This window comes from Tigriopus californicus, chromosome 12, assembly GCF_007210705.1.
Source record: "Tigriopus californicus strain San Diego chromosome 12, Tcal_SD_v2.1, whole genome shotgun sequence".
Taxonomy (NCBI): Eukaryota; Metazoa; Arthropoda; class Copepoda; order Harpacticoida; family Harpacticidae; genus Tigriopus; species Tigriopus californicus.
In genome coordinates this window covers 15,539,659-15,562,649 of record NC_081451.1, presented here as the reverse complement: position 1 = coordinate 15,562,649, position 22,991 = coordinate 15,539,659, and the positions used below count along the sequence as shown (strand labels likewise).

The window sequence follows — 22,991 nt, the reverse complement described above, 5'->3', positions numbered from 1 at the left end:
GGTCCAAACATTGTCTAGCCTCTTTGCTGACTTTCCTAAAATAGCTTCCATCATGAATGCAGGCGGAACTATCTATGAGCAGCAAAATCAAGAGACCAAGAGATACAAAAAGAACTAAAAGGCTGTGCAATCTTGTCCTGATGTATAGGACAACAGAGCAAAATAAGAATGAACTACTTCTCATCAAACTAAACATACAAATCTAAGATGGAGATAGTAAGCAAGAAGAAAGGGACAGAGAAAAGCAAGGAATCAAATACATATGTAAACTAGGAAAACAACACAAAAACACAGAAATAAACTCAACAAACTAGTCTAACACAAAATGAAATCAATACATTAATGAACATTAAATTCTAACTGTAAAGGGCCAATACAATCAAACTAAAGAACTACACATAACGATTTGGAACTAGAAATACTACACTACTACTACACTACTAAATCAGAGAGAAAATGCTAAAGCTAAACATAAACATAAATGAGCAATAAACTTATTAGGTTTTAAAGTAATTACGTCTTACCAAAGAGCCGTGAAAAACCAAACCTAATTGAGTGAATGAATGGCAATTCCCATTCATTTACCCACACACAAACACCACAAACACGACACGTGCACAGCAACCAAGGAGTAACAAAGGAAGTCACACCTTGGTTCGAAATTCGTGGGAGATAAGAACGAGAGCAAACTAAATGGGTCTGTTCTCAGCGCGCTCCAAAACAGGATTGAATTTGCATAGCATTTTAAAGGAGGTATTTGAATTTTTGGATATTTGTGTCAAAGCAATCCGATTACATACTTGCTTGGGCTCAAATTGTGAACAGAAAAAGTGCCGACTTTGTGATGGTTTGAATGTCCTGATCACATTCGAATATGATCTTATCTATTCAAAACATGACATAAGGTATGGGCTACTGGAATTTCTCCAGCTGTCCATGCAAACGTACACAGTTTGTTGGAAAACTCAACAATCTTGGCAAATTTCAACTTTTCTACAAATTAACATTTTGTATCTAAATGAAAGCAACCAAAAGCATACTCAATATTGATATATTATTTACTTTATTCGTTAGTAATATCCATTGTTAACATCAGCATTACCTGCAATACTTGATCAAGATATTCAATGAATGAATAACTTTTTTTGGGGAGCATAGAGAAACAAAGCTATCTACAGGGTGCAGAGCCAAAATTAAGACTAATATTTCTTTGACTTTGGTGCCAAAGCTTGATAATTTCAACCAGCTATGGAGGTATCACCTCAATACTGGGATTAAAACTAACATATTTTGTCATGGAGGACGCAAGGCTATTCTTGGTGCGGCTCTTGAGGTCGTCCCAGATTTCATCAGTCCTCTTTTTCTTGAGGCCCCTACCGTTTGAACCCCCTGACACCGAAAATCTTGGCCCCTGCCCAAGGAGTGACTCCCCCATGGAGGAGACATAACAACCTCCTGCATTTTGTTTTATGATTAGACATGGGTCACTCTTTCGAATGTCCATTCTACGAAATATGTTAGCTTTTCTTCCACCATTGAGCTGATATCATCATGATGGCTGGTAGAAATTGTCAGACTTTGGCACCCACCTTGATCTAAATGTTGGTTCCGCACCCTGTGTGCTCTGAAAATTGCAAGATTTTGTGCGCAGTTGGAACCCCAGATCTTGATGCCCTCTTTTGAATTTCTCCGGATTTCACTAGCAGATCCACCCTTGGCACTGTTGGCCGGAACTCGCCTTGAAAGCCTTTGATCTTGCCTCCACAAATACCTCATGAAAGTAGAAAATATCCCATCCTAATGATTTGCACGCCAAAAATCTAAAAACCCGTTCTTGAGGGGTCAGGATTTCCGTTTTGACTGTCAAAAGAAGAGTGGAGGTCTTTTGAGTACACTAAACTTGTTTACATTTTCACTATGCTTGAGTTATCCACGCCGGAATCAAAACGCGAGTATATTCAAGTATACTCAAGTACATCTTTGATGAATTTGTTTTCGGGATGCAGGTAGCTCTTGTATTCGCCAAAATGCAGGCCGAGTATGTGAAGTTTCCCGATAGGTCCGAACAATGCCAAATTGCCCATGAGATCTCAGCCGAATTCGGTTTTCCTCCTGTTGTTTGTGGCATCATTGATGGAACTCACGTCGAGATTCAGTGAGATATGTTTGATATTCATTGTATTTCAGTCATTCCATAATATTGTTACTTTCTTCAATAGAAAATCAAGAGCAAAGGACCCTGCTTCAGAGAAATTCTTTAACCGGAGAGGGTACTATTCAATTAACATGATGTGTGTAGTGGACAACAGGAGGAAGATCCGTTATTTCACTTGTCGTCACGCTGTTTCCGCCCACGACGCAAAAATCTTTGGAGAGTCATCGCTGAGAGCCCACCTCTTATCAGAATTTCGTCCAGATCAACCCTTGGCACTATTGGGGGACGAAGCTTATGGAGCAGAAGATGTGATGCTTCCACCCGTTCGTGCACAACAATTAGCGTCCTCGCCCCCGCATCTGCGTCGAAAAATGGCAAATTACAACCGTTCCCACAAGAAGACCAGAGTTCAAGTAGAGCACGTATTCGGTGTCCTAAAGAGCCGGTTTCCCGTCCTACTCAACATCTTACGTAGCACCAAGATGGCTAACATCCAAGCTCTCATTGCATCTACAGTTGTGATTCACAACATCCTGATTGATCTGAAAGAGCCGATGCCTGCACTATTCCAGCCAGGGCACGATTTTGACGTTGAGCTGGACGGCCTAAATTTTCAAGAACTTTCCAACCATTCAGGGGAGAAGTTCTGTTTACGAAATTCTCTAATTGATCGATTTTTCTAGGCTCTAAAATCCTACTTCCAGGCTGCGAGATATAAATTATTCATAAACTTACGTCAGTAATGCCTTCTTCCAAAATTTTTTTCCAGTTTACAATCCGTTAATTACTAAATCCAAAAATTATACAGTACATAGGATCTCTATACTAATTCGAAAATGTATTGCCAGGTGGTCATGGCCAAAAAGTACAAATGCAAGGGGGGTGGGGTGGGGAGCGGGAAGAAATAGGACGATGTAACTAATATTTAACATTGGTTAAAGTCATGTCGCTGTCAAGCAAAGCACTTGGCTCCAACCCCGCGGCCTTCTCCGCTTGGACTGCCAAGGCATGCTCCTTCCTCACTCTGAATTTAGCAACCAGGACATCCATTTGAGCCAAGTCGGCCATCTTTTGACGCTCGATTTCAAAGAGTTGTTGGTTGTGGCGAGTCCTCATCTTGAATGCTGTGTCTTCATGCCGCGATTTATTCTTCAACGTTTGCTTGTAGATTAAGCCCGCCGCCTTTTCCAGAGCCAAAATTTCCATTTTGACCTGAAGGGAAGAGCATATTACGTTATGTAATTTATCGGGTAAATTGAATATTTATATTTAGTAATTGACTTACCTTGTGCTGTTCAGATTGCCAATTTGCTTCCATATTGGAGCGATCTTCGAAGTATCGCCCGGCGAGTGTGGATGGGGCCCTGGCTTTTTTCGTGGCAATACGAACACCAGCGCTGCCAAATTCTGGATCAACTAGCTCCTCTTCAGATTGAAGGGCCCTTGACGAGCGGTTTCTGTAAACAGTTTTATGTTCATTAGAATATCCGGTAGAATCGTCATTCAATAAGACACAAAGTTAAAGTTATCGGTACTGCCTTGATGTTGAAGCAATTGAACGAGGTGGTGACGAACGAGGTGGTGACGAAGGAGGCAATGACAGTTGCGGGGTCACATCAGTCAAGTCTTCCGATTGGAGTTGGCCTTGTTCAGGGTTCAAGTAGAACGAGATAGCAGGGTCCTTGGCTATGGACAATAATGAATAAGACGTCAACTGTTGGCATAGCTGTCACAAAAATGACTTATTTAAAACACAAAGAATTGTTCGAAATAGCTACTTGCTTTTTTCAATTCTTTGAGCTTTAACGTCCTTCTGTCGTGGGCTTGGATCAGATTCCTTGTTGGCGGCATCAACACCGATTGGTAGAAGCTGGAATGACAGAGGCTGACCTTCCTCAACAAGAACCAGGTCTTGTTCCAGGCAATTCTCGAGCCGAATCTCCGCAATGCAAGGTTCCACCTCTTGAATCTCCTCGTAGTCAGTCTCGTCACGCAGCGCTATCGCTTCACTTCGTTCTTGGACAGCCCGGTCAAACTGACTCTCAGAATCAAAATTGGACTCAAATTCAGTCCGATCTCCCGCTTCAGCCAATACTTTCCGGTCAAAATGGCTCAATCTCCGCGAGGGTGGTGGACCCCCACCCGTCTTTTTGAGGTCTTTGACAAACGCAGATTTTTTCTTCCGAGCTCGAACCTGGAAATGACAAGTGACGGGAATGAAATAATAATAATAACTGAAACAATCTAACACAGAATCGAAAACCAATATGATGCAAGTGCTCAGTCCAGCTCACGAACCTTTAAGTTGTTCCAGGCCCGTTTCAAGCTGGCAGACTCGTATTGGTCATCATCCCCTTGCAACCCCTCAGAGGCGTTGTACTTTTTGGCCACCTCCACCTACAGAGGCTTTCGCTTAGGATGGCGCAATTCCCGTTCAATTCCAACTTCACGGACGAGCTCCAGCACACGCTCCAGGTTCAAATGATCCCGCACTCGAGATCCACGCTTGACGGGGACATCCATGGCGGCGGCAAGATGTACGTACAAGAGGTCCATAAGATTCGGGGAAAAGGACGGTGGGAGTGCGTTTTTAATGTTCACTGATGCCTCAAGCATCGGAATTGCGGCGGTTAAATAGCTTAAGTACGCCCATGGTGGCGAGCACGATTCAGGAACCTACTCTGTTTACATTTTCCATCCGAGTATTGTTTTTTTAAGTTGCTCAGGCCTTCCATTTCGGCATGAGTTACAAATTGGGCATGAAAAAGACAAGGAGAAATTCCACCCACTGGCCTTTTTAGTGTGCTTGTCTCCGCACCAAATAGGCTCACTGCCTCTGAGTATGGTCGCAAGCATACCCACGCTCATGTCACTATACTCAATTTTTTAATTAGGAAGCTTTCAGAGCGGGGAGAACCACTTGTTAAGTTACCAACTCAAACAAGCACATCAACACTATACTTTAGAGTATCGGTCTACTGTACTCACTGATGTAGATAACAATTGGGCTTATGTTCGGACGAATCAAATCACAGAGGACAAACTCTTAATTGCCCTCTTATTTCAGGCAGTCCGCAATGAATCAGACAAAGCCAAAACCATGGAGCGAAATCCCTCGACGTTTGAGGAGGCCAGAAAGTACCTAATTGAACTAGAGACTTCACGTCAAGGAGCCCGTCATTTTGGTACATCAGCTTTGATACCGACCATCAATGCCGCCAAATCGACATACAAGAAAGGAATCTTGGAAAAGAAAGGTGCTAGGAAGGAATCTTATTCGGTGCCAAATTCTTGTCATTCATGTGGATCACGTAGCGGTAAACATTCGCGCAAAGACTGTCCAGCCCATACATCGTCCAGAAACGGTTGTCATCAGGTCGGTCATTGGTTGCCGGTTTGTCCCATGAAATATCGATTGGGAGAGGACAAGAGGGCCAATGGAATTCGTTTGAAAGTTGCCTCGTCCACCCTCCGTGAGCATAACCGTATTAATCTCCAGGTCTCGCCAAAAGGATCCAGTAAGTCTGTCTGTCTAAATTTTGGTGCTGACACGGGTGCCGACGTCGTTATCATGAGTCTTAACCACTTCAAATCTTCTGACCTTTGTCAAATTGTTCCGGTTTTGGAAAATCGTTTCCTATATCAACAAATATCGGGTGTTGATGGTCGAACTCTGTTCTTGTTCTGTTCCTTCCAGACAGACCTCCAGTTCAATACCCACATCTTTGTCGAAGACATCACCATCGTCGTCTGTTATGACATGGACGGTGTCTACTTGAGCCTGGATGTGTGCAAGGCTCTGAGAATTGTCGGCCCAGAATTTCCCCGACCAGTGGTAACTCCAATTCGTATGGATTCTCCGGTCGAACCAGCTCTGCCCATAGTGTGGCTAAAGGGAGAAAAGGAGTTCCTGGAATCATTGAGCGATATACCCTCAGATTCCGATTTTCAAGAGGTCAAGGCTAAATTAAAATTTATTTTCAGTGAGGCATTCATTCAATGACGAGATTCTCAAGCCAATGGCCGATTGTTGGTGATTCCATGGGCATCACGCTGAAGCCGGACGTCAAGCCATTCGCCATTCACACATCTCGCCAAGTCCCACGCCCCCAAAAGGACAAACTAATTTTGGAATTGACGGAAATGACAAAAGTGGAGGTCATTGAGCCTGTGGGATATGTTCCATCCCTTTGGTGCCATCCAATAGTATTGGTTCCAAAACCGGACGGGTCCATTTGCCTTTGCGTGGATTTGACTTGGTTGAACTCCCAGGTGTTGAGGTCGTCCCATCCCACCAAGACCCCTCTCGAAGCCATATTGGGATTTCAATCATCTGATAAGTATTTTGCTAAATTATATTTAGTTAAAGGATATTGGCAAATGCCCTTGGAAAAAGAGTCTCGGAAACTTACTGCATTCATCACGCCCTTTGGGAAATATTTCCACGGGAGACTCATTCTCCTATTGTGGTGATATAGCTATGGCGGGTCTTGAGGTCAACAAAGTCATTGACGATACTGCCATTGGGCGACCTTCATTCAAATCATTGATTGGTTTCGTCCCTTTTGGCTATCTTAGAGCGGTGTGTGGCGTATGGGCTAACAATCAATGGGAAGAAAAGCGTCATTGGTGGAGCCCGAACTATCGAATTTGTAGGATATATCATTTCAGAAAACAATATTCAAGCTCACCCTTCAAAACTCAATGCCATCCGCAAATTTCCCATACCTGTCGATCGTACAGATCTCCGTTCTTTTCTAGGCCTCGTCAACCAATTAGGCCAATTTTCCCACGAAATCTCTGCCTTGGCTGAACCCCTTTGTGGCCTGCTGAAAAAGTCCAACGACTTTTTATGGTTACCATACCATACCAAGGCCTTGGAACAAGTCAAGATCTCTGTGAGATCACTTGTAAAGTCAAACTCAAACCAACAACAACGCAGAACAAAATGTCACAAATCAAAACAGAAGCACTTAAAAAGTTAAAAAAATATATCACATTATCAGAAAGCACCATCCACACATTGAAGACAACGACTGGGCATACTTGAGTATGTATTTAGGCCAGTGGCTTGAACTAACCAAAGTTACAATTTCCCCTACTGAAAGTTAAGAAAAGCCTAAAGAATTTATAGAAAAACAGAAGAAACTGAAAAACCTGACCATATAGCATTTCCGCCAATGCTATATCAATATGCTTTGTAGCAAAAGACACTTCAAGAACTTATCTAACCCATACAATCCTTCTTGTCTTTGACATATATTAGAATCAAGATCGGTCATTCTAAACACCGGCAGCCATTTTTGACCATCTTCCAGCAATTTCTGCCACTTTCTGCCATTTTCTGCCATTCTCTGCCATTTTCTGCCACTTGTGGCAGAAAGTGGCAGAAATTCGATCAATCTCAATTTTTCCCATCTCTGCTCCAAGGTAAACAAACAGCTTTTATTTTCTTCCCAGTTTTTTGAAAACTTAGTAAGACTCACGCAATCTTTCAAACTACCACCTGTCAACTCGATCCCAGCTGTCACAGCCAGATTGGTGATTAACGTTTACAGCCACTAAATTGGACGAGCCGGCGATGTGTTGAATATTGGTGGTAAATTCAGAAATAAACAAAAGCTGGCGCACCTGTCGACTACTCGAGGGATACTAAGTTTTGGAACAGGCAAAGACTAACAGTTTGTGGTCGGTCAAAATTCAAAATCGTCAGGTTTTGACCCTCGACAAAAAGTCGAAAATGACGGATTGACAGATAAATTGCAGACGACTCCAAGTCGTAGGCAGAGTATCGTTTTTCGGCGTCTTGAAGTTTTCTAGAAAAGAAGGCCAATGGTTTCCAGTCACCTTGAATCGATTGTTCAAGCGCAGCACCCACCGATAGTTCCTAGGCGTCTGTGACCAGGAGGCGGGGGGCCGAACTGACGGCAAAAAACGGGAACGTAGCCTCCTTCAACTCGAGCTTGCACTGCAGAAATGCTTTACCTTCCTCTATAGAACAGGCCAGGAGTAGGTTTTTCTTGCCCTGCTGCTTGCCCTGCTGACCCTTGAGGGCCTCATGGAGTGGGACAATCACGTGCGACAGGCCGGGAAGAAAGTGGTGGTAGAACGTGATCATGCCAAAAAAATCACAAAGTTGGGAAAGAGTACGGGGAGTGGGAAAAAGCTCGATGGCTTCAATCTTGGTGCGCAAGCCTTGGATACCCGTGGCAGAAATGAGATGCGTCAAAAATTCGAGTTCATGCTGCCCAAACAGACATTTTTTTCGATTTAGTACCAAACCATTAGCAGAGAGACGCTTGAACACTTGGCGTAAATGGATGCAATGCATATCGGCAGAAACAGTGGCCACAACAATATCGTGCAAATAAACGTAGACAAAAGGCAAATCGCCCAACACTGAGTCTATAAGATGTTGATCGAAGAGTCCAAAAGGGGTTGTTACCGCCGTTTTCCCCACATTGTCCGTATGCATGGGAATTTGGTCATATCCACGCATCAAATCCACTTTTGGAAAAATAGTGCAACCTGCCTACTGGTCGGTCAAGTCCTGAATGTGAGGCACGGGATACCGATCTGGCGTTGTAGCATCATTTAGCCGGCGGTAATCACCCACTAGACGCCAACCACCGTCAGGTTTGGGAACAACATGCAGGGGCGAGGCCATAGGGGATGAAGAACGTGCACAGATCTTCAAATCCAACGCAGTCTTGAACAATGCTTTGGCCACCTCCAACCTCTGTCCCGACAAACAACGATGTTTGGACACCACGGGCAAACCCTTTAGGACAATTTGATGTTGGACGTTGGGCTTAGGTTGGGCATGTGCGAAAGTTGGTACAAGTATTTCCGGAAAATCGTTCAGAATCACGGAAGAGGAGCAATCAGGGGCAGTTTTCAGAATGGACAAAGCGGGGGCAGAAGCATGGCACAAATAACTCACCACTATGGATTGGGATTGTGTGCTCTACAGGCGATGATTGACCAAGTCAACGACCCAATTGTGGGCGCGCAAAAAATCAGCCCCCAGGATGGCTTGGTTCAAATCAGTTACATAGAACGTCCAGGTATATAAAGAATTCCCCAAATTCAATTTACAGGTAGAGGTTCCATAACACATAATTTTTGATCCATTAACGGCAGCAAAAAGAGAAACTCCTGGTCTTGATTACATTGTCCAAGTAGCTGGTAAGACACTCACTTGAGCGCCAAAATCAACCAGGTAAGTCATATTGTTTATTTTATTTATAACATAGAGTAAGCGACCACTAATCTTGTTTATTGGAGGCCGTCTTCTAAGTTTCCCTGGACCGTAGATATACTAGTCTTGGAAGAACTGGCGAACAAACGTGGGAGTTCTCAATGAAAAGCCTTCTTTCCCCACTTTCGATGTAGGCGGCACCAACCCTGACAAATGGGTGAGAAATCCGGCCAGATACGCCGTTGGGGAAGAAAGTGGTGATCGCGAGAAGCGCCAAATTGCAAGGCAATAGAGCTTCCAATAACGGAATGAGATGCGGTCGGAGTTCTTACGGCAAGGAATTGACAAACAAGGTCCGGAACAAGATGCACGGCTCATGATCCTCTAAAAACGCTAACATATCGTCCATGAGCTGGGAGGGGCGCCTGTCCTCCTAGGGCGAGGTATCCAAAAGGAGTTGGGCCATTACATAAGGCGAGAGGGAAAAGGTGGCCAGTAACCGGGTCTTCAACATCTCATACTTTCCTTTAGAAGGCGGATCCGAGATTAGGTCGACAACCCGTTTCGCAGCCTCTTGATCCAAGAAAGCCACAAGGTAATAATACTTGGTCTCCTCCATAACTATGCCTCGCAGCACGAATTGAGTCTCAGCTTAGGCAAACCACACCTTGCGTTGCGCTGCCCAAAAGGGAGGCAGTTTGACCGAGACCGAGGAGAGTGAAGATTGAGTTGGTAGAGCAGAAATGACAGGGTCCACGTCCAAATTATCCTTTGATTCGGCCATGATTGTAAGGATTTTAATCACGTAACGCGTGAGAACAACGTCGAGGTCACCAATAAAGCACGTAGCCAAGTACTTATGTTGACTTGGAATGAGCGGGATCCAATTTGTAACAAAGGAGCAAAAGCATCGATACATCATTCATAGGTACTCCCAAGTTCCGCTTGACGAGGAGGCTTCCTTCCGTACGACTTTCCTCTCCCATCTTGAAAATATTGCTACTGTTGTTCCCATGGAATTAAACTCCGGTGGCGACGAATTCTGTAGGCTTACAGAAAGAGCCATCACTGGCCTCTCTTGGCTCATGAAGATAATCAATGACATGTAAGGTCCAACAGAGGTGAACCCTTCAGCATTATGAATTGTTTCTTCAGCATTGACGTGACAATAGGATTAAGCCCTCTTTGGAGAATGGATGGGTGTACTTGGTGCTAACTGGACTGATGGGGGGGTGTTCCGTCCACAATCGAGTACATCATCCTAATATGACATGGATAAATGATGTACAATTCTTTTTGCGTACAACGGTCAATATGCACCAACTTCTTTGTAAGAACAATGTCTTTCTTTAGTTGTCAGTACATTAGGCTGAATTTGACCAAGCACGGAGATTGCTTTAATCAAGTGACATAGTCAAAGTGTTTGACCCAATGCTGAGAACAGAATTGTTAACGAATGCCTCTCGCCTTTATGGCCTAGGATATGCTCTCATCTAACGAGGGAATAATGGTCAGCCGAGACTTATTCAATGTGGGTCAATTAAGGCAACTGCAATGCTGCTTGCAATCATCAAGTGCGATCTCTTTCTATGAGGCCTCTCCATGTTCAACGTCATCAGCAACCACCGGCCTCTGGTTAGTATTTTAGAGAAGAGTACCCTCATTACCGACAACGACAGGCTGCAACGTATCTGCAAACGTCTCGTGATGTACAGGGCGACCACTATGTGTTAGAACGCAAGCTTTGGCAAGCTATAACTATGGTTTTTTTTAATTTTCCGCTGTTACTTAATAAAATGATATGATTGGACCTTCATTTTTAAGCATTTTTTAGTAAACAAGGTCTTTAATTGGGCGAACTATTCAAACTGCAAAGCAGAAAATGGAGATGCGTGAAGCCATCCTCAGCCTTCATTCTGAGGGCGAAACTTGTCAGGAGATTGCTAGGACCCTTTCCAGCTTGAAGGTGACGAAGAGTACTGCCTGGTACACCATAAAAAGATACAAGTACACAGGAAGTGTGGAAAATAGGCCAAAGTCAGGACGACCTCGGTCCATCAGAACCCGGAAGTTAATTGAAGCTACCCGGAGCAAGATCAGAAGGAATCCAAAACGCTCCATTCGAAAATTGGCCTCAGAAGCTGGAGTGGGTCGAGAAAGTATGAGAAAGGTCATAAGGAAGGACCTTAAGATGAAGGCATATCACCTCCAGAAGAGACAATTGCCGAGTGCTGCCATGGTAACAAAGAGGCTATCCAGAGCCAAAGTTCTTCGAGACTGGATGAAGGCTTGGCCGGAAAAAAGTATCATTTGGACAGATGAAAAAAATTGCACCGTGGAGCAAGCATGCAAGAGCCACAATGACAGAATCTTGGCCAGGAACATTAAGAAGGTTCCTGTCAATAACAAAACCATATTTCGGAGGCAACACCCAGCCTCAGTGATGGTCTGGGCCGGAGTGACGTCATGTGGAAAGAAAACCCCCTTAATCTCTATCCCAGAGGGTGTAAAAGTGAACCAAGTACTTTATTTGGAGATGTTGACGGAAAAAGTTCTTCCTTGGGCCCAAACCCAGCACTGGGACCACTCTTACTGTTTCCAGCAGGACGAGGCACCCAGCCACACAGCCAACAAAGTCCAGGAGTGGTGTCAGAAATTTTTCCCCGAATTTTGGTCCAAGGAGATGTGGCCTCCATCCTCTCCAGATCTTAATGTTATGGACTATGCCATATGGTCCATACTGGAGAGGAAAGTGGGTGTCAAAACCTACAGCAATGTGGAGGACCTCAAGGTAGCTTTATTGGCTGCATGGGCTGATCTTGATGAAGAGGTCATACGTAGATCTTGTGGCGCAGCAAGGAAGAGGTTGAATGTGGTAATTAAGGCCAAAGGAGGATATTGCGAATGATGCAGTGAACTTTTTTGTACAATATGAACTACTGATCATTAAGTTATTAGATGAAATTTTTGTACTACCTACAATTAGGTATATAATTACTGTTTTCTCCGTTCTAAAACATAGTTGTCACCCTGTAATGTAACTATTTGTTTGTCCAAAGCATTATTGTTACGTCATAATAATACAATCCATGATTTTGGTATGACAAATCTGAGTACAATAACTTCCTCTCGTGGCTTCATTTATGTACCATTATGGATGATTAGGATGAATATACCTAGTGAACCAAAACATGTCGTTAAATTGAACCCATGTCTAGCTCATCAATCAAAACTGAAAGTAGCAAGCGTATTATAGACCATGTCAACTTGCCACATTACAACTTCAATCCCTACCTTCGATAGAGGCATCTTTGAGCAGAATTGGGCCGTTCTTGAGGAACCCCAGTGCTCAAATGAAACACCTTCATGCTCCGCATTGTTGAGATACAAGCCAAAAATTGCACTTCCTGAGCAAATTAAGAGGTTTGGCGAATATATAAGGCAAATTTTCCGAGAGCAAATCTAACAAAAATATTCCGAAACCTCACGAGTCATGACTGATGATCTGAATTCAGTTGAATGGTGAGTCCTCACAGTCTTGAGTTTTGAAGAGACTAATGCTTTAGTATGTAGTATTGTGGACAAGTACGACATAACAAGTTTTCCTAGCCAAAGGACTACTTAAGATAAATAATCGTCCTCGGCCAAAAGCACATCCTTGACAACAGCCATGAATGAAATCAATTCGGCCTCGCCACTTAAGAGTGTCAGTGATCGTGAATGAATATCTTGCTACATACAAACTCAATGTATGATTTACCGATATTCAAAACATCTGAGGTGTTCTCTTATGATAGGGGGTGGTTGATACCATCACCATGGAGAACAGTGTTGAAGAAGCCTTGGCAAGGCAACGCGAAATCCATTGCAAATATATTACATTTCAGAGGGACTTTGTCGTAAAATCAAACAACACGCTTACATAAGGTATGTAATGGCCAACCTAGATCACGGTCGCCATGTATTGCTCGAATCAAGTTCAACGAGAACAAGACACGAGACTTAATGAAACTTAAGACTAGCCAAGAAATGAATAGTGTTGACATGGAGAGAGTAAGTCGTAGACTGCTGTGTATTCAGGAGGAGCATAGTTTTATGTACAGAGAAGAGGATGGTTGCGCTTAGTGAGCCTATCCCATGTCGTAGGCAACTTGTCGTGACTTTCAGAGTCCCTTTTGTTGCATCATGCTTTTACTTGGCTTTCTCATGGCGATGCTTTAGTTCGTATACAGGTATATCTACAGTTTTTCAAAAACGTGTTCCAGTTTTATCCATCCCATCCTTATTATTCCCAACTTCAATTTCAAGTGGAAGAATGTGAACAGTCTTTTTTAAAAGTGATCAAATGCTTTTGTGCGTATACATATGTGACTATTTATTAAATTATATTTCTCATCCCATCATTGAAAGGCGTAATTTATTTATTTTTGACCCAACATAGAACATTGTTGTTTAGCTCGAGTATTCTTGACTATCTTGACTATTCAAAGAGAATTTTTGCCTTCATAGGAACAACTACTGCTAGTTATTCAGACCTTCGTGCTTCTTCACCTTCTCGAACAAAACAAATCATCAACAACTCACTTCGTCCCGAAAAGCTTTCTTACGATGCCACTCTCTCAGAATTTTGGGCTTGGAGCGAAGGATTCTTGCTCTACTACACTTCCAACAACATATCCACTCTCCCAATTGCTGAGCAACACGGCTATTTAAAGTGTTGCTTGGAACTAAAACTTCAGCAGCCTTTGACTTTGAAACTAAGCCCAGATACCAAAGTCATAACGTCCGAGGGTTGCATTGATTTGATCAGGGACATATTTCTACAAAACGTACCCCTATTGAAGCGCCGATATTCTTTCTTTCGATGCAATCAAAAGCGTGATGAAAAGTTTTCTGACTGGCACCTTCGTTTACAGTTGGAAGGTCATGAAGCAGAGCTAGAATCTATAACATTAGATGATTTGTACGCTCTCAGATTTGTCACCGGCACTAGCAACGAAAGCCTCTGCTCTGAATCTCTTCGCCAAGATAACATCAAAAAGACAACTTCCTAAACATTGCTTACACGTGGGAATCTGCAACTGTTGTCAAGACTCTTTTAACCCCAGAACGGTCCATTCACAGAATATCAGAATACAAGCAAAGGAAAAAGATTAGGCCAAGTAGGAACAAGAACATCAAGCAGAACCAATTTAAAAAGTCTTCAATGAGCATGCGATACACACCACCCAAATGCTTCGGCTGTGGACAAGCCCGCGATAATCATTCTTGAAAGGAGTGTCCTGCTCGAAAAATTGTTTGTTCCAACTGTGGAAAACCTGGGCATTTTACCAAAGTATGCTTCAGCAAATTAGGCAAAGACAAAGCCCAATCCAGGTCAGTTCTTACCGAGGGTTCAAATTCAGTCAGTGAGACAACAGGAAATTCTTTGGTTCTTACCCATTCCGTGTATTTGAACTACACACATGATTTTTCCGTCAATTCCACGCCCTTCGCCGAGGTTGCAATTCACTCCCTTGGTATTCCATTTAAAATGCGGGCAATACCTGATGCTGGAGCAACACAAACAATCATCTAGCTGGATCTTGTTCGAATCTGTAATTCGAATCTATAAGGCACCAATTGATGAATCCAATATCCCAAAAGTTTCAGCAGCGAATGGATCAAAACTTGACTGTCATGGTTCTGTTCATTTGCGCATAGGCTATCGCGGCAAATACACTTCCAACGTTCAAGCATTCGTAACCTCAAGTTGTAGCGATACGATGCTTTTATCTTGACATGATATGATCAAGTTGCATATGATTCCGCCAACGTTTCCACTTCTGTCGAAAGATACAGGTACATTTATCAAGCTGGTTCAAACTCAAGAAGACCAAGTGTCTTTGGTGGATAAAGTTATCAACGAGTTTCAGGACGTTTTCAATTGCTAGTGGGGACTTCGTCCAATGATAATACATCTGCGCGAGGATATTGAGATCACTCTTGCAAAAGTTCTCACTAGTCGACCAATTCCTTATGCTATCGCCAAACAATCCACAATCTAATGGACACGCTGAAGCAGGGGTTAAAGCAATGAAATATCTCGTTGCTAAATCTTCCAACTGGCAATCATTATTACTCACGGCATTACGAGAGTGGAGAAACACACCTCAATCGTCTGGATATTCTCCTGCACAAATACTTCATGGGAGAAGACAAAGAACTTTGATCCCTGCTCGTCCATCCTCTTTCTTTTGTCTCTCTTCAGATCATTATGAAAGATTTGAAAAGCAAAAATCAACTTTGAATATAAAATCTGCAATGTATTTTAATCGTTCGGCAAAGCCCCTCTCCAAATTACCGTACATCCTGGAGATTTGGTCCATGTCCAAGATCCTTTAACCAAAAATTGGACTGAGACCTGATCCGTAATCACTCGGTGCTCAAGTGGTCAATCGTACGAAAAGAATATCAATGGCTCCGAGAGAATTCGAAATAGACAATTGTTGAGGCTTGTTCCGGAGATCTCCAAATCCCCAGAGGTTAAGATGTGATGATCTTCACTGACCGATGAATTACTGGTCAAACCACTTTTTATTTGTTGCCATGTTGTTCACGTTCCCTTGAATACAGAAATGCTTTTTCTGAATCAAACAGACTCGGACAAAATTTCCAATATTCAATTGCTTTAAATTGCTTGCTTGTCCATCATAACGATCTTTGTCAATCCTATACCGAATTGTAAAGCTTCCGAACGTTCGAGAATATTCATATTCACCAATGGGCCGGAATGCGGGTTCGTAAGTTATGCCCAAATAACCACTGGGCTGGAGAGCGTCCGTCTTCGCTTGGAACATTTCTCCATTCAAGTAATGCCGCATTAAAGACCTCTTGGTCCAGGTGCCCATTACTCCAACACGTTCCAATGTCAACCATTTACCGTTCAGACCTAGTGGTGGTCAGATGTTGCCCACATGCCACACCTTACAGAAGAGGCAGACATAATCTATTGTCGGCAATCCAGGAAACCCCTTGATGGCCAATGTGACTGGCCTGACGAAAGGAGGTCAACCCTGGACATTGGTATGTGAAAATCCCTGTTGTGGACAGATGTCGTTCAGGTGCAACAGTTTACAGAAGAAGCCGTCTCCGTCCACCAAGGGCCCTGGGACAACCCGTTTAGCCTCCATGAGGAAGAGGCGGAAATCAACGTGGTACGGGAAATTCAACCAAAACCACAATCACGCATCACCCTTCAACGAGGAGATAAGTCACATTTTGGTTCTTGGGGAGAGAAGTCTGTATTGAACCTCTCCGAGAAGTCACCATTGAACCTTGAAAGTGAAAACAACTCCCATCTTGAAGCTCTTGCGGGTAGTTGAATCGAGAATATTTTGATAGAGTACTGGAGGTTGAGCCTCCAGGACAGTGAATGTCAACGATTGGAGTCGGGACCCAAGAAGCTGTGCAGAGTCAAGAGGACCTTGGGAAGTGCATAGCATACATCAGTGAGCCAGCATAGACGAGTTGAAAGGTCTCTGGAGCCGAGTACAGGTGCGACTTCTGAGTTATACTCCGTTAATTTGATTCTGGACCCCCAATCCAATCATTTCTTCCTATCTCTAGTACATAGTTTAGTCTTATATCTTTTACTTTTATGCTCATGTCGTATTTCATATTTTCGTCTGTCAATATTTTTTATCCCAATTTTAGGTTATTTCATGTATTTTTGGCTTAAGGAGTAGTTCATTTTGTTTTTATTGTTTAGTTTGTTCATTTCATGTACTTGTAAATGTAGTCGACTTTTCTTGTTCTTTACAATCAAGTTAGTTTCCTATTTTCAATACAAAATTAGGTTCTAGAACCTTCTTTTGTTCTATTCCATTCCATTGATGTTAGCTTGTTCCTGTAGTCGAGTTGGTGTATGTTGGCTGAGGCTAGCTAGTTGGTCAGCCAAGAGTAGGTCATCGTAGTCGACGACTCTTATCTCTTCTTCTCTGTTGGTAGCCCCAACCTAGCGAAATCACCTATTCTCTTCTTCTTGTCTGTCCCCAGGGAGTACGTTCCTCCTTGCTTTCCACCTAGCACGTGTGTTGATTACCTGCTCTACAGTTGGTTCTCATTCACACGAGCTGGTTTCTCCCTTTGGCTCTCTTGGCTCTGTCTTCTTCTTCTTCTTCTTCTTCTTCTTCTACTTTTTTCATCGTTTATTTTCCTGTCGCTCATTTCTATTTCTAGTTTTTTTATTTCTAGTTTTTCTCTTAAAACTGAAGGAAGCCTCCAGAATTTTTTTCCATATTTTGTTCAGGTCTCAAGTATTTTCAATTAGGATCCCTTAAATAGCCTTACTTTCAATAACCATGGAAGCTTTGTTGAAGGGACATTCTGAAGGGGCTAGGAACTGTCTTGAGCTGGTTTTGGATGGGAAAACTCCGTCCTCTATCAATAAGCCTTTCATTATGTAAGCTTTAATAGCTTGGGTTGGTCACACCCAGCCACTACTTGACTGTGGGATGAACCAGTCAAGTGTAGGCAAAAGGGACACAGGCACTGACACTCTTGATTTGATTCAAACGCCCCTTGTAATCAAAGAGGTCAAAGAGGTCACAGAGGTCACAGAGGTCGGAAAGAGTGAGAGCATAGTAGAGACTGCTCTTGAGGTTTGCGATGTCCATAAACGACAGAGATGCAAAAAGGCAGGCAAAGGGTGCAAACTGGCTCACCCAGAATGGTGTCCCAAACTTAGAGAGTTTGGCCTTCTCAAATTCAATGAGAAGGGCTGTTCCAAGCAAGGGTGTAGCTTTTTCCACCCATTTATGTGCATGAGATCTTTGAGGCACAAGGTATGCTTCAATTTCAAATGTACAAAGGCCCATCTCAGTGGCACTAGGAGGAAGAGACAGCAGTTGTCTCAACCTCATTGTCAAGTCTCTCAATAGGCTGTAGTATCCTCCCAATCTATATCCCACTCCGTCAGCTATATAAAGAAATATACGACTCGTAAGAGTCCAGTAAGCTTCCAACACTCGATGGCGCAGTCGGTAGGATTGTTCCTCCTGTCGTTGTCAGTTTTGCGAAGAGTGAGAGCTTTGTCCATTTAGACATTGCCTTACCCTACTTTGGGAATCTTCTCACCTCTCGTGTTACTCTCCTTTACGTATTAGTGATTTTACCACGCTCTCTGCCACGTTCAACAATGGCTACAGCTTTTCCTGAGGACGATCCTGACTTTATCCAAAGTCTAGTGGACGTCGAAGTTGGAGATCAAGCTCTCTACGAGAAAGCCAAACACTCCGCTCGTGCCTATTTGGGCAAGTTAAATCAGAGGATTACCACTCTGAAACGCTCCGTTACCTCTCTCTCGAGTAACCCCTCCCCATTCATTACCGCCGAGGCCGTCAAACATTTCGAGGAATTGAAAGTCTCGTATGAAAAGGCAGACACAGCTTACAGGCGAGTCATTTATATCGCCGGTCCTCTTCTCAATGACGAAGGCCTCAAGATGTGGGAGGACAAAATCGCCAATATTGACCTCATGTATGGCCAATGCCAAGACGCTATGGCTGTTGCTATGATCAAGGCCACACCACCTCCTCCCAGCCCTGCGGCCTCTTCACAAGTTTTAAAGGGTTTCAAGGCCCCAGTGAATGAAACACTTCGCCCGAAGATCCTTTCCCTTCAGAATACTCCAATCGAAATGCGAAACTGGATGGAGAAGATCGGAGTCTTCATATGCTCCAACGGCTTCGACAAGTCTCCTCCAGATGAACAGGTCGCATATGTCCGTCAGTTCTTGTCCCCAGAGCTCGCAGAACGTGTCCGTTACCACTGATGTTTCCGTACCCGTCTTTGATGATGGCGGCCTCATCGAGCTCATTTCCGAGCTTTTCCTTATCAAATACCCTCTGGTAACGCGACGGCACTCCTACTTTGCCCTTTGACGTGCTGAGGGACAAAGCCTTGACACATTCCTGTCACGTCTGCTCTCCTTTTCTACGGAGGCGGATCTTTCCTCACTATCCTCTGATGACATACAAATCTTCAGAGTGATCACCGGGTGTAATGAACCGAGTCTCGTTGGGAAGATTCTGGACATGAAAAATCCCTCTTTTTAAGATGTCCAGCAGAATTTGATTTGGTTCTCCTCCAACCGAGACAACAAGAAGAAATTTGACACTTATACACCTGTCCAGGCGAAGACAACCCGGGCCCCTCCATTCAAACGTCAACAACGGGCTCAGCCTGATTCAAACACTATGATTTCTCCGGCTTCCTTGAAAGGAAAGTGCTTCATCTGCGCCTTGCCAAAGCACAGTCGGAATGACTGCCCATCTTCAGACAAGGCCTCATGCACGACTTGTCACAAGAATAACCATTTCGCTAACGCGTGCCTATCTGCTTGGAATGCCTCCAAGTCTCAGAGGAATGCATCGGCACGCCAAACCACCGCTCCTACTGTATCTTCTGACGATTCAGGTGGTAGTGAAGTAGGCGAGGTTTGTCAATGACTATTATCGGGATGTAATCATCCCACTCCTCCTTTAACAGTGAAAGTGACATGTTTGGGGGATCCAAATGCACGAGAGTTTCAACATCCTGGTCTTCCCGATTCAGGCACTACTCGCACCCTTATGGCCTATGACTTGGCTCAGAGAATGGGTGTCATAATTGACCCGACAGAGAAAAACCAAAAGATCAAATGTGCCAATAAAACTTATATGAATACCAAAGGCCATGCAAATATTTCCGTCCACGTGAAAGGTAGGAAGAATGACACTATTTTTCTCAATCCTTTAGTTACTAAGGATCTCCATGACGAGATTCTTTTCTCTTGGCATGATCTTGTTGACCTCAAAGTTATCCCTCCTGGTTTTCCTAACCAGATATGTCGGGCCACGTCTTCTTGTGACCCTTCTAGTGATTCATCTACTTATCTCGCTTGTGAGCGCATAAAGGAAAGAGTTTTCAAGAACTTTCCAGACATCGTCAGTGATGAGCTGCCTGACAAAACTATGACAGGTGCTCCGATGGACATCAAGATGAAATCTGTTCCCCCTACTCCAGCTTAGAATTACACAATCACGTTCTGTTCCGATACATTTTGACGCCAAGGCGAAGGCCTATACGGACAAGTTAATCTCTCAGGGCATCCTCGCTTACAAGCCACGCGTTACTGATTGGGTTAGCCCTGGACATTTCGTCCCTAAACCAAATGGGGAAGTTCGCTTGGTGACTGACTTTACAGTGCTCAACAAACATGTCAAACGGCCAATCCATCCTTTTCCTAGTTCAGGCGAGATTATGCGGGCAATACCCGCAGGTATGAAATTCTTTGCCGTCATGGACGCTGTTCAGGGCTATTTCCAAATTGCCCTGACAGATGCAGCTTCCAAGTTAACAACTTTCTTATTGCCATGGGGAAAGCTACGATATCTCCGTCGTCCTATGGGTCTGTGTTCTACAAACGACATTTGGTGCCTGCTTTCGGATTACGTTATTTCCGGATTCCCTTGGGCCAAGAAAACGATATCCTCCTTTGGGCTTCTACCCTTGAGGAACTTTACGACCGCATCAAAAGGATCCTGTTCAAGTGTCGGGAAATCAATCTCACAATCTCAATGAAGAAGTTCAAGATTAGTGAGACTGTCAAATTCGCAGGTCACATCGTTTCCGTTGAAGGCATTCGACCTGATCCCGAGAAAATTGAGTGTTTACGAGAATTTCCTGTCCCTACTGACATTACCGCTCTCCGCTCTTTCTTAGGTCTTGCTAATCAATTGACCAATTTCCTTCCTGACCTTGCCCAAATGACCCGCGGGATGCGCTCTCTTTTAAAGAAAAATACAGCTTATTTATGGTCACCCGAGATAGATGCAGAATTTAATCGCACGAGAAAGATTTTATCTTCGCCTTTGTTAGTCGTTATTCTCCACCGATTAGTTGGCGGTGCCACTTTTTTTAAATCTTAACCTGGCCTAATCAAACCTAATCTAACCTTACCTAACCTAACCCAACCTAACCTAACACGATATTAATAACCTTTAAAGTCTCTATCTAAACCTTTTAACATTTTGCCACAAATTAAAAAATGAGCACCGCCAACTAATCGGTGGAGAATAACGTTTATCAGAACTGGCAAATGCTTCATGATTGAGGTTCCTGACAGTGCTGCCAGATGTGGTGATTTATCACCAAACTGGTAATTTTAGAAGACAAAACTTTAGGACAAAATTTTGCGTCTTGTGATTGGTGATTTGCGGCAAAAAGAACCTCGAAATCTGGTGATTTTGAAAAATCGAAAAAAACCAACTTTGGTTGGCAATAGTTGGATAAAGTAGGAAGTATTATTGAAAAAAGTACACATAGCTATGAAATAGATTGGAAACATATTACCAAACACCTGCTTATGTTTTCCATCAACCTGAAATAACCCTTTTATCTTTGCAATTTTTTAAGATACTCTATTTTAGATATTATTTTTATTTGAGTAATGAATTTCTCCATTAAAAATCAGGCACATCTTGACGTGTTTTCATGATTTTTGGAGTAAATGGTCTTGAGGTGGATGGTTAATTTTGAAAAAATTGACTTACCATTCATTACTTTTGAGAAACTTGAAAAACTTGCTTTCCTTAACAAAATTGTTCTCCAATACATTTGCTACGCTCTGGCATTATTGTGTTTTAGTTAATGAACTGAGATTGATCTTTTTCATAAAATATTAAGATGTGCAAAATGTGGATCAGTCTAGGAGTTAGCATGGACAAGGCAAGGTCTGCTCGCTAAGGATAGAAGGTTCAAATTCCAATGCTGGAAGATATCATGATACAATTTTCCTTTTCATCTACGTGTTCCTTGATAGGGAAGGCAAAAGTAGCCATTACAACCTCCAGAACGTGTTGGTGCCTATGTTTTGGAGAGTTTATTTGCAATTTGTTGCGCAAATTCGGTCAATTTTGTATGCAAATTCCTTGTCAATAAAGACCATATTTATCTGCAAAGTTCTGCCGGCCCCATAAATAAGAACAAAGCTCATGTGGTGATTTCATTTTAATATTTGGTTATTTTTCTTTGCAGTCCAAAAAAATTGGTGATAAAACTGGTTATTTTGGCAAAAGTTGTGTGATAATCGTTCAATTTCATCTGGCAGCACTGGTTCCTGATAGGACAAGACGAACCTTGGAGGAAGCTATAGTGGAGCACATCTTAACAGGAACCCACATCATTTCAGATTGATGGGCAAGTTATGCCCATGTTGATGAAATTGATGTTTGGATCTAGAGCCATAGTGCGATCATTCATGATCAACACTTTGTGGATCCCACTGATGATCACATCCACACGCAATCAATAGAAGGCACATAGATGCACATGAAGAGAAAGTTAAAACGCCAAGCTGGAACATCAAAGGGCCTTCAACCTACCTACTTGGAGGAGTACATTTGGCGTAGGGCCCATTCCAAAGGCAATCCCTTTGGCGCCATTATCGCCACCATTGGGGATGAATACCAATTTCCACTTCATTTGCATCCAGCCAATTCTCCCATCCAGCCGCCGCCATCTCCGCCGTCATCACCCGTTGGTCCCTTCTAGCCGCCGCCACGCACTGGTCCCTTCCAGCAGCCGCCACCCTCTGGTCCCTTCCAACTGCAA

At 43.2% G+C, this 22,991-nt stretch overlaps 3 protein-coding genes across 3 annotated transcripts; 2 read left to right on the top strand and 1 right to left on the bottom strand.

The window, feature by feature from the left end:
- Positions 1 to 2,006: 2,006 nt before the first annotated feature.
- Positions 2,007 to 2,159, top strand: LOC131891308 (uncharacterized; the record flags this gene model as incomplete). The annotated part of the gene is given in 1 exon segment (XM_059240836.1): positions 2,007 to 2,159. A coding segment is annotated over 1 exon segment (153 nt), but the record flags the coding sequence as incomplete, so codon positions are not given.
- Positions 2,160 to 2,974: 815 nt separating this feature from the next.
- Positions 2,975 to 4,678, bottom strand: LOC131891307 (uncharacterized). The gene is made up of 6 exons (XM_059240835.1): positions 4,601 to 4,678; positions 4,454 to 4,552; positions 3,963 to 4,349; positions 3,694 to 3,881; positions 3,441 to 3,612; positions 2,975 to 3,367 (listed from the first exon to the last, which is right to left on the bottom strand). The coding sequence occupies exons 1-6, from the start codon at positions 4,676 to 4,678 to the stop codon at positions 3,074 to 3,076; spliced, it is 1,218 nt and encodes a 405-aa protein (XP_059096818.1). The 3' UTR covers positions 2,975 to 3,073.
- Positions 4,679 to 11,238: 6,560 nt separating this feature from the next.
- On the top strand, positions 11,239 to 12,264 carry LOC131891306 (uncharacterized). Its single transcript, XM_059240834.1, has one exon. It carries the CDS (start codon positions 11,239 to 11,241, stop codon positions 12,262 to 12,264), a length of 1,026 nt encoding a protein of 341 aa, XP_059096817.1.
- The last annotated feature ends 10,727 nt before the right edge of the window (positions 12,265 to 22,991 follow it).